This window comes from Nicotiana sylvestris, chromosome 3, assembly GCF_000393655.2.
Source record: "Nicotiana sylvestris chromosome 3, ASM39365v2, whole genome shotgun sequence".
Classification (NCBI taxonomy): Eukaryota; Viridiplantae; Streptophyta; class Magnoliopsida; order Solanales; family Solanaceae; genus Nicotiana; species Nicotiana sylvestris.
This window is the reverse complement of record NC_091059.1, coordinates 39,031,320-39,050,072: the sequence shown is the minus strand read 5'-3', so window position 1 is coordinate 39,050,072 and position 18,753 is coordinate 39,031,320. Positions and strand designations below refer to the sequence as shown.

Sequence of the window (18,753 nt, the reverse complement as noted above, 5' to 3'; positions counted from 1 at the left end):
CATTTAGTGGGCATGGTTGTTAAGGCACGTGGTTCAGCATTTCAAATATCTACTACACTTTGATCGATCAAACACTAATTTACATTAGACTAATTGATTTCATCAAACCAAATTAAAGATTCGCCATCCATTTAAAATCTAAATTGCAGAACATTAGAGCACTAGCACTCAATGAATACTCAAGCCACATGTATTTTTAAGATCAAAACTACTACTAACTAATGTTAAATTCATACATATAGTGACTGCCACAATATAATACTTCTGACATTTACATCAGACATTACAATGCAATAGTAATTCTTGAATACATTCAAATACCAAAAACCAAAATCTAAAACAACCAGGTCATGCTGAGAGTTGACCTGGAACTCAACATCACCATTATCCTGAATGTTATTCACCTAAATTAAGTCCATACCATAACAGTCCAAAATCAAATACACAATAGTAAGAGTTCAACTAGCTAAAACTAAATGACAAAACTAAAGTCCAAATATAATATACTTGACAAGAAGAATTCATCCAAAACTAAACTCACATACTAAGCTAAAGTTTAATACAACCCTAAAGATATTGTCAACAACATGGGTAAATTTAGTAGATCACATAGTAAAACCAGTGTAATGCAAAGAAAAACAAAGATAGATTCAACACAATATCAGCTAAACTAATGCTTAAATCTCCTCATTCAATTACATGCTTCAAGTTTGAGCTTCATATCCAATAAAGTCCAAAGAGGTACATAGATATCCAAATAAACCAAAGAAAATGAAGAGTTCAGCAGTAGCAGTAAAGTAGGCGAATCAGCAAATCCAAACACAGTAGTGTTCAGCTACTCAAACCATTTTTAAACTAGATAAACAAGAATTCATTGAAGCTTTTGATTTCTGACTAACAACCAAAACTAAGGAGAAAAATCAAGACCAATACAACCCAAAAGATGCGAGAGTTTTTAGTACTTTTTTCAGAGTAAGAAAATGGCCTTTTCAGAAGGTTAATGCAGAGAAAGTGAGGTCGGAAATCTTTCAGCCATTTCTGTGTTTTGGACCTTTAATCTCTGCCTAGCAAATGCAGGAAATGAGCTCTTTATAGCCAGCCTTTAGGGAAGCAAACTTGACTTCATTCCTTCACTATTTACCCCTTCCCCAATTTTCATCTTTTCATTTCAAACCCTAAAATTAGAGCCTATTTATTGAACCAACCCCAATCTCACCTTTCTAGAAATTTTCCAAATTGTTAAGGAAGATTCCCCTTATTAAATTCCCCAAATACCTTTAAAATACCTTCCAATTACCTTCCAACACAGCTGGGACTTGAAACCCTTTAAACAACTGAGAATCCCGAACCCCCCCCACAACCCTTTAGGCCTTAGTGCTAATGGGCCTGTCTGCATGCAAGGCAGGCCCCAAACCAAACAAATCCCAAAACAAAGCAACTTTCGGAAGAAGAAGAAAACAACAATAATCTGACTAAACAAAATCAAAAATAACCACAATGAACCAACTCATCTGGATCAAGGAATCGTAACAAAACTAAACAAAGAAATTAGAACTAATTAGTAAAGAATTACACTGATTTAAAGGCTAAACAAAACTAAACCACGTTAAAACGTTTAATAGCAATTTGATAAACTAACTGACTCTGAGGTCAAGCACAAAGAAAGGAAAACTAATTTCGTTATTCTTGAAAGAAAAGAAGAAGATAAAGAAAAGAGGGGAACAGAGAACCAGAAAAGGAACCAAGAGAAAGAAATACCTAATACTTGGGCGGACAGACGACTTAGATTAGGCAACACCCCGGCTTTTCCGATTTAAACCGAAATAAGTCTTAATCGACTGTTCTTGTGAGAATAAATGACTAACACTCATTTCCGGCCAAATTTGTTTTCAAAGATTGGAGAACATGAACCCAGGCCTTTGCATGATTAATCAAGGACGGGAGCGGATCTAGGGTTTTGTTTTTAGATTTGAAATTAAGGGAGACGGGTGGAGATTTTGGGGAAATTGCCACCGTCCTAGTGTTTGAGGGAGTATAGGAAGTGTATGGTCAGTTTTTGGTGGAGTTTGGAGCTCCACCATCGCCGATGGTGAAATCCGGTGGGTGGCGGACGGTGGTGAGAGACGAGATGAAAGAGAAGCAAACACAGGGGTCCTAGGTTAATTTGGTTACATTCAGACAGTTTTAATTAAAAGGGACGAAGCTCTTAAAGTCGTTAGATGAATGGTCAAGATTAACTTACAAAAATGAACTCAAAATGACGTAGTATTGCCCCCATACTACATCGTTTCAAGGGGTTCGTGGACTGAAGGCTTTGGACCGGGTTTGGGGTAGACTGGGCGAAAAATTTGGGCCTGGGAGGGAATTCGTTTTGGGCCTTCACAAATGTTGGCCCTAACAGCCATATGCTGATTTTCTTTTCTCTTTTCTTTTCTTTTTTTCAATTGATTAAAAAAAAAAATTAAACTCTTAAATTAAAATAATTTACAAAATTAAGCTAATTATCTAATATAATATTTACAAGAATTAATTACTTCTAAATTAGAAGGGAAAATTACTAATTTATAATTAAAAAGCTAAAATACAAAAGTAGGCCAATTTTTGTGATTTTTATTTTTTTAATAAAGCAACTAATTTACTAATTAACCCTAAAATGCGAAAATAAATCCTAAATAGTTTCATGATTTTTAACAGAAATAAACATGCACAGAAATGCAAACAATTAGCATAAATTCTCACAAAATCTTATAAAATTGAAAATAATGGAAAAATTTTATTTTTCTTGAATTTTATAGGAGTAATTCATACAGGGAAAAAATCACGTGCTCACAGCTGCCCCTCTTTGCTCGGAAACACGAAGAGTTTTCGTGCAAAGATAAAGTGAGCGGGTACGAGCAATATTTGCCCGTTTGAATACTCCGTGGGAAGCTTTTTGAAAAGTTTGACCGCACCCTGCTTCTGAGGTTGCTTGCATATCATTGGCTATAAAGAAATCAGGTCAGTGTAGTTCAGGAAGTTTCGGTAGCTGGGACTACCAGGAAGCTGTGATTTCACTATTGCTGTTGCTGATACTACTGCTTGCTGAACTCCTTATTACACCAAAATAAAATAAAAGAAGCTAGACTAAACTATGATCTATGAATTACAAGAATCCTATCTATATCTTCAAACTTGATCTTGCAGTTTCTGTTGCTCTATTGACTTGTACTCTCCAGGTGAAATTTCTTTGTTGCTGACTTGAATTGTATTCTGAGGTGCTTTCCCTTTGTTCTCCAGGCGGGTGCCTGATTGCTGAACTTAAACCGTCTTCTTTTGAACATTGCTGCTTTCCCTTTATTCTCTAGGTGGGTGCCTGATTACCAACATTTGAATTGTCTTCCTTTCCTCCAACACTTGACTTGTTTTCCCTTTGTTTTCTAGGTGGGCGCCTGATTGCCAAACTTGCACCGTCTTCCTTTGAACATTGCTACTTTCCCTTTGTTCTCCAGGAGGGTGCCTGATTACCAACATTTGACAGTGTTCTCTTGCTCTCCAGGTGGGCACCTGATTGCCAAAACTTTAACTGTATTCCCTTGCTCTCCAGGTGGGCGCCTAATTGCCAAAACTTGAACTATTTTTCCTTGAGACTTGAATTGCTCCTCGTTCTCCAGGTGGGCGCCTGATTTCCAACACTTGTATTGCTTTTCTTTGAAACTGAACTGCTTCCCTTTGTTCTCCAGGTGAGCTCCTGATTACCAACACTTGAATTGCTTTCCCTTTGTTCTCCAAGTGGGCTCCTGATTACCAACACTTGAATTGCTTTCCCTTTGTTCTCCAGGTGGTCTCCTGATTACCAACACTTTAATTGCTTTCCCATTGTTCTCCAGGTGGGCAACTGATTTCCAACACTTGAACTGTCTTCCCTTTGTTCTCCAGATGGGCTCCCGATTACCAACAATCTAACTTTATTCTCTTTCTTTCCTTTGAACTTCTGTCGTCTTCCCTTGTTCTCTGGGTGGGTGCTTGATTGCTAAACCTGAACTGCTTTCTCTTGAGACTTGTTTTCCTTGGAACTATCTTCTCTTTGAACTATCTTCCCTTGTTTCTCCAGTGGGTGCCTGATTGCAACAAAACAGACAAAACAAAAGAAACTTTCCTGCCCCAGATTGGTAGTTGGGCACATCTGTGAGTGTTAATTGAATCATGCTACCCAATACCCCTAAGAATTTAAAAGCTAGATCCCATTATCCAGGAGGGTCCTGAAAATTAAAATCAAATCTCATCTTGTGAGTGACAATTTTAAGGCTAAATTATATTTCCCTATGGCAGAACTTACGCGAAATCTTGTTATCTAATGGAGGTCTTAAATCTAAGTCTCATTATTCAGGAGGGTCCTGAAGATTAAGATCACATATCATCTTAAGAATGAAAACTTCAAATCCAACTTATATTTCTTCAAGGTAGAGCTTATGCTAGATCTTGTTACTCATGAATGTTTTGAATTTTAACTAGGTCCCATTGTCCAGGAGGGTCCTGAGAACTTCCAATTAAATCCCATTATCCAGGCGGGTCCTAAGAACTTACGGTCGAACCTATCTGGTACTTGCTTTCTTTACGGAGGGTTTCTCCGAAACAAACAAAATTTCTGCCCCTGTTTCAATCAAAGAAAAATCTTGTCAGTTTAAAAATGTGGTGATTAGTTTGTGGCATTCTTTCTAAAGGTGGACCTTTTGCTCTCGTGCTTTGCTTCGACTGTCCGCCTTGAACTGGACAATAATTGTTCGCGTTTCTGACTAAATTTCAACCACAAGACCCTGAATGACCTGAATGTTCTACACTCAACCCATCGTTTTAAATTTATGTCCTTCCCATTTGAACCTCTGTATCTTCCATAAAATTCACAATCCATTCGTTCGTTTGAACTTTCATTAACACCTTATTGTTTTAGCTTTTGCATCATGTTATTTCTGGTATGTTTTGGCTGTACTTTGCTTTGCAACTTGGAAGTTAGTAGTAAGCTTTGAAATCCTTTCTTTCTTGCTTAACAAGGCTGACATTGGAAAAACCTTAGAGAAATAAACCCAAAATAAATGAAATGCAATGACTTCGAGGGTTAGGAATAAAGAAGAAAATCCAAACTGGATGACTGTTTGAGGGAGAAAAGGGAAAGAGACGTATCTGAGTGGAGCATCTGGTACCAATGATAATGACATGTATTTCGGATTAATCAGCCCAGCCTATTCAACCAATCACCTTTCAGTTGCCATACTTTATGCCCTGGGATTTCCATAACCTAATTTCTTCGCCCAATCACTGACCTTGTTCGGCTCGCGGTGCCCTGAAGTGTTTTCACCAATAAACCTCTCTCATTTGTTCATGTCTCAACTCATTGTTGTCTTACGGTGCCCACGAGGGTTTTCACCAATAAGACTCTCTCATATTTTTAAATTTCTCTAAGCTTTCTATCTCCTTACGGTACCCGTGAGGGTTTTCACCAATAAGACTCTCTCATTTTTCATTTTTCCTACTTAGACCAGAGTGTTTCCCCTTATATGAATCATCTCTACTTGCTCGACTTGGCATCTTTTGAAGACTAATCGGAAAGTCTTTTTTTGGACTGTAATGTGGGCTTTTAGATAGGGTTAGAAAGAAAGGATATCACAAAGGCTCAAAACAACTTGAATGGGTTTAGAATTACAACTTTTGGAATTAGATTTCTCACAACAAACACAACTTCTGCCCCAGTTTCTTTGCTTGGGGACTTTTAAATTTTTATTTTGATGGGACCGAACCGTGAGGCTGCCTACGTATCGTTAACATGAATCAGGTCGAACGTAGTTCATGACATAGGAATTGCTTTGTTTTGGCACTTTTCTCTTTTCTCTTTCATTCTCGCTTTTCTTTTCTTCTCTTTTCCTTTTCTTCTTTTTTTCTTCTTTTTTCACTCTTTTTCATTCTTTTTCTTTCTATTTTTCTCTTATCTTTTCCTTCTTTATTCACCTTTTGGTATCCGTGTTTCTGAACTTTGCTACTGATTCCAAAAGAGGGGTATGAAAGAAAATAAATAAGGCTCAAAGGGGTAACAAAGGATAAAGTGTTTAGATAGCAAAATAAAATGCCTTCGTCATTCCAATCTTCAAAACATGCCAAGTACAAACAAACATAATTTAAACCACATAAATCATACATAATATTGTTTGACTGCATCAGAATTGATAGTCATATCTACACATTTGCCTTCTTAAATACAAAGCACCATTGGACAACACTCTCGTTATGATGAATGGCCCCTGCCAATTCGGGGTGAACTTGCCTTTTGCTTCAGCCTGATGTGGAAGGATGCGTTTCAATACTTGCTGACCCACTTCAAATTTCCGGGGATGCACCTTCTTGTTGTATGCTTTGCCATTCTCTTTTGATATAATTGTCCATGACACATTGTTGACAATCTCTTCTCATCAATCAAACTCAATTTCTCCAGAGGGGTCTTGACCCACTCATCATCATCAATCTCGGCTTCAGCAATAATCCGAAGGGATGGAATTTCAACTTCTGTGGGTATCACTGCTTCAGTGCCATATACCAACAAATAAGAAGTTGTACCTACTGAAATGCAAATAGTAGTGCGATAACCCAGCAAAACAAAAGGTAACTTCTCATGCCATTTCCTGGACTCATGTACCATTTCCGAAGTATCTTCTTTATATTCTTATTAGCTGCCTCGACTGCTCCATTCACCTTGGGGCGGTATGGGGTGGAATTTTGATGTGTAATCTTAAACTATTGACACAATTCTTTCATCAGATGACTGTTAAGATTAGCACTATTATCTGTGATGATCACTTTTGGGTTTCCGAACTGACAAATGATATTTGAATAAACAAAATCGACCACTGCCTTCTTGGTCATAGATTTGAAAGTTTTATCTTCAACCCACTTAGTGAAATAGTCACTATAAAAAAATTAGAATTAGCTACGAACGTCGTTGCTAATCTGTCACTAAAATGCTCGTAGTTAGTACAATTTCTTGATAATTCGTTGCTAATCCGTCGCTTAATAAGATTAGCGATGGATTTTTCTATTTAGCTACAAATTTTGTCTGTCGCTAAAACCTGATTTTTTAGTAGTGAGTCAATGGCCACCAGAATGAACCGGTGTCCATTGGATGTTGTTGGCTCAATTAGTCTGATGACATCCATACCCCAAGAAACAAAGGGCCAGGGTGCGGACATTGTGTGCAATTTAGATGGCGGAGAATGAATCAAATCTCTGTGCACTTGGCATTGATGACATTTGCATACAAAGTTGATACAATCTTGCTCCATGGTGAGCCAATAATAACCCGCTCGAAGAATCTTCTTTGCCAGAACATACCCACTCATATACGGTCCGCAAACTCCGGAATGCACTTCGGTCATGATGGTCGTGGCTTGTCTAGCATCTATGCATCTTAACAATCCAAGATATAGAGTTCTTTTGTACAAAACTCCCCCACTGAAGAAAAATCCACTTGCCAATCAACGGATTGTTCTCTTTTGATCCCCCGTGGCCTGTATCGGATATACCCTCATCCTGATATACTCCCTGATGTCATGGAACCATGGTTCACCATCGAGTTCTTCCTCAACCACATTACAATAGGTGTGCTGATCACGAACTTGAATATGCAAAGGGTCAACATAAGCTTTGTCCGGATGGTGCAACATTGACGCCAAAGTAGCCAAAGCATCCGCAACCTCATTATGGATCCTTGGAATGTGCCTGAATTCAGATCGAAACCGTTTACAAAGATCATGCAGACATTGTCGATAAGGTATAAGCTTTAAATCCTGTGTATCCCATTCTCCTTGAATCTGGTGTACCAGAAGGTTCGAGTCTCCCAAGACCAAGACTTTCTGGATTCCCAAATCTACAGCTAACCTTAAACCTAAAATGCATGTCTCGTACTCAGCCATGTTGTTGGTACAATAGAAACGAAGTTGAGCCGTAACAGGGTAATGATGCCCTGTTACAGAAATGAGTACAACTCCCATCCCAACGCCTTTCATGTTAGCATCCCCATCAAAGAAGAGTTTCCAACCAGGCTTTTCCTCATTCTTGCCCTCTTCAATGTGCATTACCTCTTTATCAAGAAAATAAGTCTTCAAAGGTTCATATTCTTCGTCCACTGGGTTCTCGGCCAAGTGATCATCCAAAGCTTGTCTTTCATCGCTGTCCGAGTCACATATACTATGTAAAACTCTGTGAGCAAGATCTGCCACTTTGCAAGCCTTCTTGTGGGCATGGGTTTCTGAAAGATATACTTTAAAGGATCCAGGCGAGAGATGAGGTAAGTAGTGTAGGATGACAAATAATGCTACAACTTCTGTGCTACCCAAGTCAGGGCGCAACATGCCCTTTCGAGGGAAGTATACTTAACCTCATAAGATGTGAACTTCTTGCTGAGATAGTAGATAGCTTGCTCTTTCCTGTCAGTGATGTCATGCTGACCCAACACACAACCAAATGAGTTATCCAAGACTGTCAAATAAAGAATCAAAGGTCTTCCAGGTTCCGGCAGGACCAACACAGGTGAATTTGACAAGTACCCCTTTATCTTATCAAATTCTTCCTGACACTCATCAGTCCACTTGACCGCAACATCCTTCTTCAACAACTTAAAGATAGGCTCACAAGTTGTTGTGAGTTGAGCAATAAACCTGCTGATGTAGTTCAACCGCCCGAGCAAACTCATCACCTCTGTCTTGTTCCTTGGAGGTGGTAATTCCTTGATAGATTCTTGGATAGCTTTGATCTTTGATAGATCCAACTCAATGCCTCGACGACTGACTATGAAACCCAACAGTTTTCCGGATGGAACACCAAATGCACACTTTGCAGGGTTGAGCTTAAGATTGTACCTGTGGAGCCTTTGGAAGAACTTTCTCAAATCTCTGACATGCTCAAACTGCTTCTTGGACTTTATGATCACATCATCCACGTAAACCTCGATCTCCTTGTGTATCATGTCATGGAATATGGTCGTCATTGCCCTCATATAAGTTGCCCTAGAATTTTTCAAACCAAAAGGCATGACCCTGTAGCAATATGTTCCCCATGGCGTGATGAAAGTCGTCTTTTCCGCATCTTCCTCATCCATTAAAATCTTATGATAGCCCGCATAGCAATCCACAAAAGACCCAATCTCATGCTTGACACAATTATCAATCAAAATGTGGATATTTGGCAATGGGAAGTTGTCCTTTGAACTTGCCTTGTTGAGATCATGGTAATCAACACACACTCTGGTCTTACCATCCTTCTTTGGCACAGGCACAATGTTGTCTAACCACGTGGGATACCGCGTGACTCAAATGACCTTTGCATCAAGCTGCTTTGTGACTTCTTCTTTAATCTTCACACTCATTCAGTTTGGAACTTTCTCAACTTCTGCTTAACGGGGGAAATAATGGATCAATAGGCAATTTGTGGACCACTAAATCGGTACTCAAGCCTGGCATGTCATCATACGACCATGCAAAAATATCCTTATACTCAAACAATGCTTTAACTATTTCTTCCCTAATTTGCGGTTCAAGATGGACACTTATCTTAGTTTCTGTGACATTATCTGGGCCCCCTAGATTGATTGCTTTCGTATCATTTAGATTAGGCTTGGGTTTTTCATCAAAATGATTTAGTTCCTTACTAATCTCATCAAAGGCCTCATCCTCATCATATTTGGATCATCATCACACTCTATTTCTTGGATTATTATTTCAGGATTAGATTGACTTTTAAGGCTAGGCCGAAGATTCCTCATACATGTCATGTCATTGAAACCAGCATAAAAAGAATTGTACAGAGAAGAAAAGAAAAACAAAAAGGAAACTACTAGGAATGATGGAAAAGGGAAATTGCATTTCCTTGAAAATAAAGGATAACAGGGTTTGTACATCAACAAGCGAAAAAATAAAAATCTGGATCACAACCCTGGAATGACCCAGATAGAAAGGAAAACAAAGCAAACTACCAAGACTCTTTTCGGGTAGGGAGAGGAGTAGCCTTCGAATTGTTAAGCTTTACATTCGGCCCGACGAACTGCACGTCCGCTTTGCTAGAACCTTCTCCAACTTCTACCATGTTCACATCATTGAACAACCTCTGGAACCTTTCAATTAACTCCTCATCAATGTGAACCAGAGAACTTGGAACTGCCGTCACTGGGCATTTCTTGGCACCGGGCTTGACAAAAGACCTAGAGAGACCCGGAACAGGCTTTGGAAGTGCCCACGCCTTCTGCTTCAACGTTTTAGCTTTTTTCACATCTGCCGTTGTAGGTTTGAATCCAAGACCGAACATACCCAAATTTTCAGGGAGGGATACTGGCTGTATAATACCCTGCAGAAATGCACCCAGACCTTTACCGGGCACAAAGCCATTTTTCAGTATTTCAAAAACCACCATGACTGATGTGGGGGCTATCTTTGGAGTTGGAACACATTTCCCTTCTGGAACCTTCCCGACCAGTACTATTTCAAAGACTTGATAGACCCAAGACCCTTTGTCATCTTCAGCCTCAATGACAGGACAAAGGCATCATTGTGAGCACACAAATTATCCTCGCCATGCACGACGATCTCCTGTCTATCCCATTCGAACTTGACCATCTGATGCAAAGTGGATGGGACTGCTTTGGCGGCATGAATCCAAGGTCGACCTAACAACAAATTGTAGGAGACGGCCATGTACAATACCTGGAACTCCATGGTGAATTCCACCGGTTCTATTGTCAACTCAAGCACTATATCACCACCTGAATCTTTCCCTCCACCATCAAAACCTCGAACGCAGATGTTGTTCTTGTGAATCCTCTCATCATCAACTTTCAACTTGTTAAGAGTAGAGAGAGGACAAAAGTTTGCACTGGAACTATTGTCGACTAACTCCCTGGTGACCATAGAATCTTCATATTTTATCGTAAGGTAGAGAGCTTTGTTGTGTTCAGTACCTTCCACCGATAACTCATCATCAGAGAATGTGACCATGTTCACCTCAAATATTTTGTTGGCGATATTTTCCAGATGGTTCACTAAACTTTTGTCGGGGACATGAGCTTTGTTCAGAATTTTCATCAGGGCCCGACGATACTCGTCTGAGTGGATCAACAATGATAGCAAGGATATCTGAGCAGACGTCTTTCTCAACTGCTCCACGATGGAATAACTTGGACCTTCATTTTTCTTAGAAACTCCTCCTCCTCTTCTTCAGCCACTGCTTTCTTTACTAGGACTGGATTATCTCTGGATGTTTTATCTTTCCTTAACTCTTCCGAGGCAAAGCATCTCCCCAAACGAGTTAATCCCTGGGCCTCATTGACTTCTTCTTTCACTTCCTTTCCCTTATAGGTCACTATCACCCATTCATAGTTCCATGGGATGGCCTTGGTGCTGATTACCGGCAACTAAGTTACAGGCTTAATGATGACAGGATCCATACGGGCACCCTCTACAATTATGATAGGCTTGTTTTCCACTCCTGGAAAAACCACTTTTGACTTTTCTTGCTTCGCCACAACATCACTCGGGGATCCTTCCTTGACTACCACAGATGGTTCACTATTTGTCCTACTCAACTTGTTCACTGATCCTTCAACCGTTGGTTTTTCAACTATCTTGATCTTATTGGACTGAATCATCATGACGATCTGTGAAGGCTTCTTGAGCTCCCCTCCCTTGTGTAGGGCTGCTTATCGGACGGATTGGGCGGTCATTTACTCTTAACGGTTTGGCTTATCGGTTATCGTCTTTTAAATGTATTAATCCGCTAGCCACCCAATAAAATATCGGGCGGATTGGTATCGGTATAGCTCTTATCAGACGGTTATCGGGCGGTTTATCGGCCTAGCATACATATTCAGAAATCGAAATTATACTAGACATACATGTCTATTTAAAAAGCAGAACAAATCATTTGAGAGTGAAACTAGCAATACCCTGAAGTAATGATCCAGCAACAATATGCCATTCAATGTTTAGCTGTACAACTGTATGATTATCCCACATATTCCAGTGAAGTATTAGGGGCATTTAGAATTGCCTCAGGGCACAAGAGAAGTTTACTTTACAGTTTACAGAAGAAGTGGCAAACAACACACAAGATTACATGTCTCTCTGCTCTCCTAAAGTTACTGCAACTTGTAGAATGAAAAACATGCTGCTTAACTTGGCTCCAAAAATGTCAAACGACCCTTCAATAAGCAAAAAGCAACCAACACATTAAAATGGAAGAGGCAATGGAGGATACAGTAAAAGAAAAATGAATTTTATACAAATATTGCTCTAAAGACAGACAGAGTACTGGTCGACTGGAACAGAAAGGTCAAGGGTTTTTGTCTTTTTAATATTTAATATATATAAATAATATATATATATATATATATATATATATATATATATATATATATATATATATATATATTCTTAACGGGTTAACAGAATATCCGTTAAGAAAATTGAATAATCCACCCCTAAACCGATAAGCCGTTAATAAAAAATTTCAATCCGTTCCCTGTCCGTTAAGCCGTTAACCCGTTACCAGTAAGACATTAAACTGCGGTTCGGTTCGGTTTTCGGTTTCGGATCAGTTTTGAACACCCCCACCCTTGTGTACTACCTCGATCATGTTCGTTTCCTGATGGGTTGGCAACGGGTTCTGGTTGATGTTGGGTGCTTCTGGGGTTTGGACTTCAATTCGGTTTGTGTCAATGAGCTCTTGGATGGCATTTTTCAAGTGCCAGCACTTCTCTGTATTGTGCCCCGGAGTACCAGAACAATATTTACAACTCAAGGAGTAATCAAGATTCTTTGGAGGAGGGTTTGGTAATTTTGACTCAATTGGCCTCAGCATATCCAACTGCCTCAGCTTATGGAATAAACTGGTATAAGACTCTCCCAACGGGGTGAAGGTTTTCTTCTACTGCAACCTCTCATTTTTGAATGCTGGATTAGGCCGGAAACCTTGGCCGGCAGGGTTTCGGTAGGCTTGTGGGGGTAGGTAAGCATTTTGTGGAGCTGGGTAGGTATTTTGTGGGGCTGGGGCACGCCGTTGTGCGTAGGCGGGAGGTTGAGTATATCCCTGGTCGTGGTGGACATAAATATGAGGGTTTGGTGATGGGAAGTAGTGATGGGGTGGATTATATGGGGTTTGGGTGTAGGTTTGGTGAGGGGGTCGAGGCTGGGTATAATGGTGTGACTGGCCCTAGGTCCAAACCACGATCCTGAATCAACTGTTGCCACGTCTTCTTTCTTCTTCTTTCCAATCACTCCCCCAGTACCATTCTGAATGGCTTGGGTAGTTGCCTTGATAGCCGAGTAACTCATGATTTGGCTTGATTTAAGCCCTTCTTCCACCATGTCACCCATCTTCATTACCTTGTTGAAAGACTTGCCTATGGCCGATATCAGATGGCCAAAGTAAGTGGGTTCCAGAGCCTGCAGAAAGTACACTACCATTTTGCTCTCCTCTATCAGAGGGTTGACTCATGTCGCCTGTTCTCTCCAGCGAAAACCATATTCTCTAAAACTTTCACTAGGCCTCTTCTCAATTTTAGTCAAAGACAAACGATCTGGGACAATCTCGATGTTATACTGGAAATGATGAGCGAATGGTTGGGCCAAATCATCCCAGGTAAACCATCTGTTGTGATCCTGATGAGTGTACCACTCCAATGCCGAGCCACTCAGACTCTGGCTAAAGTATGCCATCAATAGCTCACCTTTCCCGTCAGCTCCTCTCATTTTACTACAGAATCCCCTCAAATGGGCCACCAGATCTCTGTGCCCGTCGTACAGATCAAACTTCGTCATCTTAAACCCCACAGGCAACTGAACATCGAGGAATAGACACAAATCTTTGTAGTCCATGCTCACCTGGCCTCCCAATCCCTGCATGTTTCTGAATGATTGTTCCAGGCTTCTTACCTTCCTGAACATCTCTTCTTGTTTTGGGTTTTTAGGTGTTTCTCAGTCTCGACAAGGAGGTCGAAACGAGGAGTGTAAGAATAATGCTTTGGGGCCTTGAAAGTAGGCTCTGGGGAGTAGTATTGGTTATCTTAGGTCTAGAATAAGGGCTCACTGGAGGATCCATGGAGTGTAGCGGGTGGGGGTGCCACGAAAATAGGGGTGGCTGGTGGAGGAGGGTATGGGACTGGTTTAGGTGGTGGAGCTTGTGGGGTTTGGGAATTGGTGCCTTGGTAGTGGTGGTAAATGGGGAAGCCGAGAGATGAATAAACAGTGGGAGGTTCTTGGGATTGAGCCAGCGGCGGGACGAAAGCAGGGTTGGCGGGGTACTATGGTGGTGGATGCTCTTTCACCCATGCCTGGTACATCTCTGTCATCTGGTGTTTCAACTTATATAACTCCTCTTTCATATTAACATCAGACTCTTCCCCCTCTCTTGAGGGATTAATAACACTTGCATCCAGTTCTTGGTTAGCCATGATCAACTTGTCTTTGGACCTAGTGTTGTACGGGTGAGTTACCAGAATGCCAAACAAACTAACCACCTGCCTGAACTAGATGACAACATCAAACTTGTTAGCGATTAGAGCTTAACAGATAGGAAACCACATGTTGGGGATGCAATGCACCTAAGCAATTAACCATTTCTATTATGCATTTGAACGGCTGCTTGCGTCATCCCTGCTTTCACTAATTTTCATTTTTCAAATTCTCTCCTTTCTTTTTCTATTTTCATTCCTGCTTTTCTTTGCTTGGTCCATTCATTTTCACACTCTTGTTTTGCCATTATTTTCTTCCCCCACAATTTTCTTGTTTTCTCTCTTTTTTTTCTTTTTTCTTTTTCTTATTTCATGGTTATGATCGAATCCTATGGGGATTGCTTACGTATCATGACACCGCATGAATTAGACCAAGCGTAGTTCTGTGAATAAGTGTAAGATAAAAAAAATAAACAAAACAAACATTTTTGGGGTTTTCAAATTTTCATAAAATAAAATGAAAAAAACAAAACATCTCAATAACAATTACTTCTTCTATAGATTTTAATCATAAAAACCAACAGACTCGAAAAGGGGAACTAACAGACTCCAACAGAAAAATGAAAATACAGATTCGAAAAAGGACAGACTCTGGAAGAAAAGTGAATATACAAACTCAAATGAAAATCATGAATATATAAGTGTCTCAATTGCTCCAGGGGCCCATGCGACATCAGTCGGTCTTGCCACGGGCCTGTGCGCAAGATCCCCTTGAAGACGCACCAGGTCACTCATTATTTGACGAACAAAGGTCATTATCGCAGCAAAGAAGGTGGTTCTAGTCATGTCTTCACATTCATGGCACTTCATGATGATGTAGTCAGCAATTGCTCTAACCCTCTCCCTGATGATACCCTTTTCTTGGAGCAAACGCCCTATTTGCTGAGACCTAGCTTCTAGCACCTATGCATCATGGTGGGTTTGACCTTGCAACTGTTGCATATCTTCCTCTAGCTGGTACATTATTTCATAGCAATGTTCCTTTTTTGATTTAAAGTTCTTAGCTTGTTTGGCCATCTCATTTTCGAGGATAGTTAGCCTTTTCTTCAAATTTGTGGATTTTCCCTCATATTTCCTTTTTAATTGACGGACAAACTCTGCTCATCCCTCTGCGTTCTTCGCTAGCTGTGCCCGGTCTCTTGCCAGATTACCCTTGAATTTTTCCAAATCATCTTCACACTCAACTATTTTCCTCCTAAGACCATTTATGAGTCTTTCATCCTTTTGGCTCCTTTCCTGATTCTCGGCAGCTATTTTCATCTTTTGGATCTGTACTCGAAGGGCCTTGTTTTCTTGAGCCAATTTCTTCTTCTCCCCTTCATCGGCAGCGGCCTGTACACTTTTACCAAATTTAAGATCTCGGACTTGTCCCTCCAATTTGCTTATTTTGGCCTTGTAGCTTGCCTCTTTTGCCAACCAATCCCATTGCTCCCGCGCCCATCAATGAATTTTTGGACATGGGGCCTTTTTGCGGGCCGTTCGGGCTCTTGATGGAGTTGGAACCTTTTACCATACCAAATTGTGTAACTAGGCTCCAACTCACTTTTGGACAGATCTCGTACCTAAGTCTTTGGCTCTAAGAACCTATATTGATGCCAAATCTGACGCACCCTTTCTTCTGGGAAAGCAGCTTTTGGTTCTATTTCGATGACTAGCCTACTCAAATCCTCATCATGTGGGATGGTCTGGTATCTGTCTAGCTGGTGTAGAACTGTGTGCGGGGCACAAGGCTGAATGCTACGGAGACCCATCAATAGAAGAAAACATACTTTGACCGACATATAAATGATTTCGCTGACCGAGAGCCACCTGAATGTCCATTCAATCTTGTTTGCAATCAAGGAGATCAAATGTGCAAACCATGCTTCCGTACCATCCGGAAACTCATAGCCCTCCACCTGTTGCTCATTTTTTTCAATGCATTTAAGACCGGTCATGCCACAGTTCGTGTACCCCGGACGGTGGCACAGGTGTTCCTCCATCCAGAGTTGTAGAAGCATATTGCATCCTTCAAAGAACTTTCCTCCTTCTCGGAAAACAGTTAGAGCTCGGTAAATCTCCCCAACATCATCGGTACAATGGTGCCATTTGCCTTTTTAGTCATGAAGTCGGCTATCCCCACAAGCCCCAATTCTATGTTCCCATCCTTCCTTGGGGAAATCAAAACACCCAAAAATGCCACTATAAAAGCCAATCCCCGTCGAGCTTCCCACTTGTCTTTGTTCCCCGAATGAGTAAGATTGGTATCTGGCATCTGAAAACCACGGGGATTCCCATAACGTTAGTATAAGAAGTAGAATGTGCAGAATCCCTTGGCCAAATTTGCGTCTTGAACTTTCTGACTGAAGCTTAGAATGTCCAAAAACTTATAAGGAGTCACTATTCTAGGTGCCACCGGGTATTGATTTCTGAGATTCCCACTAAAACTGGCGTAGCTCGCTATTTCCTCAAGCGTAAGGGTTAGCTTAAAATCAGCAAAAAGGAACACATTATGTGTTGGGTCCCAAAAGGGTATCAAAGCCTCAATTATATCCTTCCTCAGCTTAATGTTCAGAAGACCAACAAGACCGCCCAAATCTTTTATCACATTTTCTCTACTGACTTCTCCCAAATTATTCCACCACATATGGAGTTCTAACGAGATTTCCTCGAGGACCGTGAAAGGTTCATTTTCCATCGTGCTCCTCCTGCACATTTATTTTAAGTGATTGATTAAAAGACTGTGATTTACTTCGACTCAAGAGAAAAACACCAATATTCACAAAATTTAAAACAAAACACTTTTGCGAATACAGGCCTTCAGCACCTCAAGAAAGAAAATTTTAGGGTTGTGTTTGTTAATCAACCAAGATTTGAAAAAGGACCGTAGGTGGCTATTCTTTCAAAACCAGCCTTCCGGCGCCTTTTTGGGGGCATTTTGGCTATTTTGGACAAGAACGGCGTCACCTAATTTATTTATGACAAAATAGCGACACTTCATATTTTTTGGGTTATTTTTGCAAAAATAGAGTTGGACCCGATGAGGGTTGCCTATGTATCCCACATTCGGTGAGAATCAAACTTGCGTAGTTCGGTCAATTTTGACGCAACAGAAAACACAAACTTTTGAAATAGCTTTTTTTTCCTTTTTTTTCTGAAAATTTCGACAGAGTTTCGGGGTATTCGGACACTAGGTTTTTCATAGGCGGGTAATTTCCTCTGTCACATCAATTTGGTTTTTCTCAATTTTTTATCACTTATTCTAGAAGACGATCAACATGCAATCCGAGTCAAATAAATGCGCAAGTAGCAAGTAAAATGCATCTGATGGTCTTTTGATTTCGGGTGCATATGTCCTAGACGAACCCAACCCCTATATTGAGTCCCTAAAGTCAAATGCCCGTGATGCAAACAAGCTTTCCTACTAGGGGTCCGGCATGAGGCTATGTTATACTAGGTTTGAAAACCTGGGTTTACTTGTTCTAGACCTGGCTTACCCGAGCGGACAGCTCGAGCCGAGAGGGGAAGCGTACCGGGAATATAGAAGCTTCACCGGTTTTTGCAACTTGTCCGAACCTCATTCTAAAATTGGGATATGAGTCTAACAGAAGAGAAGCTACACGAAGTGCATCCTTCTCAAATGATTTAGAAGACTCAGAGAGAGGAGGGATTCGTGGCAATTTATATACAGTTCAACAATATCAAAGTGGTAAAAAGCAACATTTAGCACATTAGTCCCAAGCATGTAAATAAAACTAGATAATAAATAAATCCAAATATAACAATTATTCTAAGCTCAAATTCTTGAACTCTAAACCAGAGATTCTAGGTTCGATCCCCAGCAGAGTCGCCAGAGCTGTCACACCTCCTTTTCCGTACCCCCGGAAGGGTATAAGGGAGTTTTCTAATTTAAGTGACAATCGAAACGAGATTATTTTAATTAAAATAAGGTGTTAGGCATTCTCGGGTTTCGTGGTTCTAGCACGGTCGCTCAACTGTTATTATTGGCCTAATTATCTGATTTTAAAACATTTTTAAACCTATGTGTATTTTTTAACACTTTAAAACCGCTTTTATTTATTTAAAGAATTAATTCAAAGTTATTTAAAATACATCATAAGCCACACTACATGAAATGCACCCGTGAGTCACGACACGTTCTATTTAACCTTGTTAGAAAATTAAAACTGGGCTACATGAAATGTACCCCCAGATTTTAGTAACCGTGATAATTATATAATTAACGCGCCTAAAGC

At 40.3% G+C, this 18,753-nt stretch overlaps 1 protein-coding gene across 1 annotated transcript; it reads right to left on the bottom strand.

Moving 5' to 3' along the window:
* Positions 1-10,490: 10,490 nt before the first annotated feature.
* LOC138887257 (uncharacterized) lies at positions 10,491-11,006 on the bottom strand. The gene has a single exon (XM_070168982.1). The coding sequence runs from the start codon at positions 11,004-11,006 to the stop codon at positions 10,491-10,493; it is 516 nt and encodes a 171-aa protein (XP_070025083.1).
* Positions 11,007-18,753: the final 7,747 nt, after the last annotated feature.

Excerpts from the sequence above, each read along its gene's own strand:
- LOC138887257 (XM_070168982.1), bottom strand. The coding sequence starts at position 11,006 with ATGGTCACATTCTCTGATGATGAGTTATCGGTGGAAGGTACTGAACAC.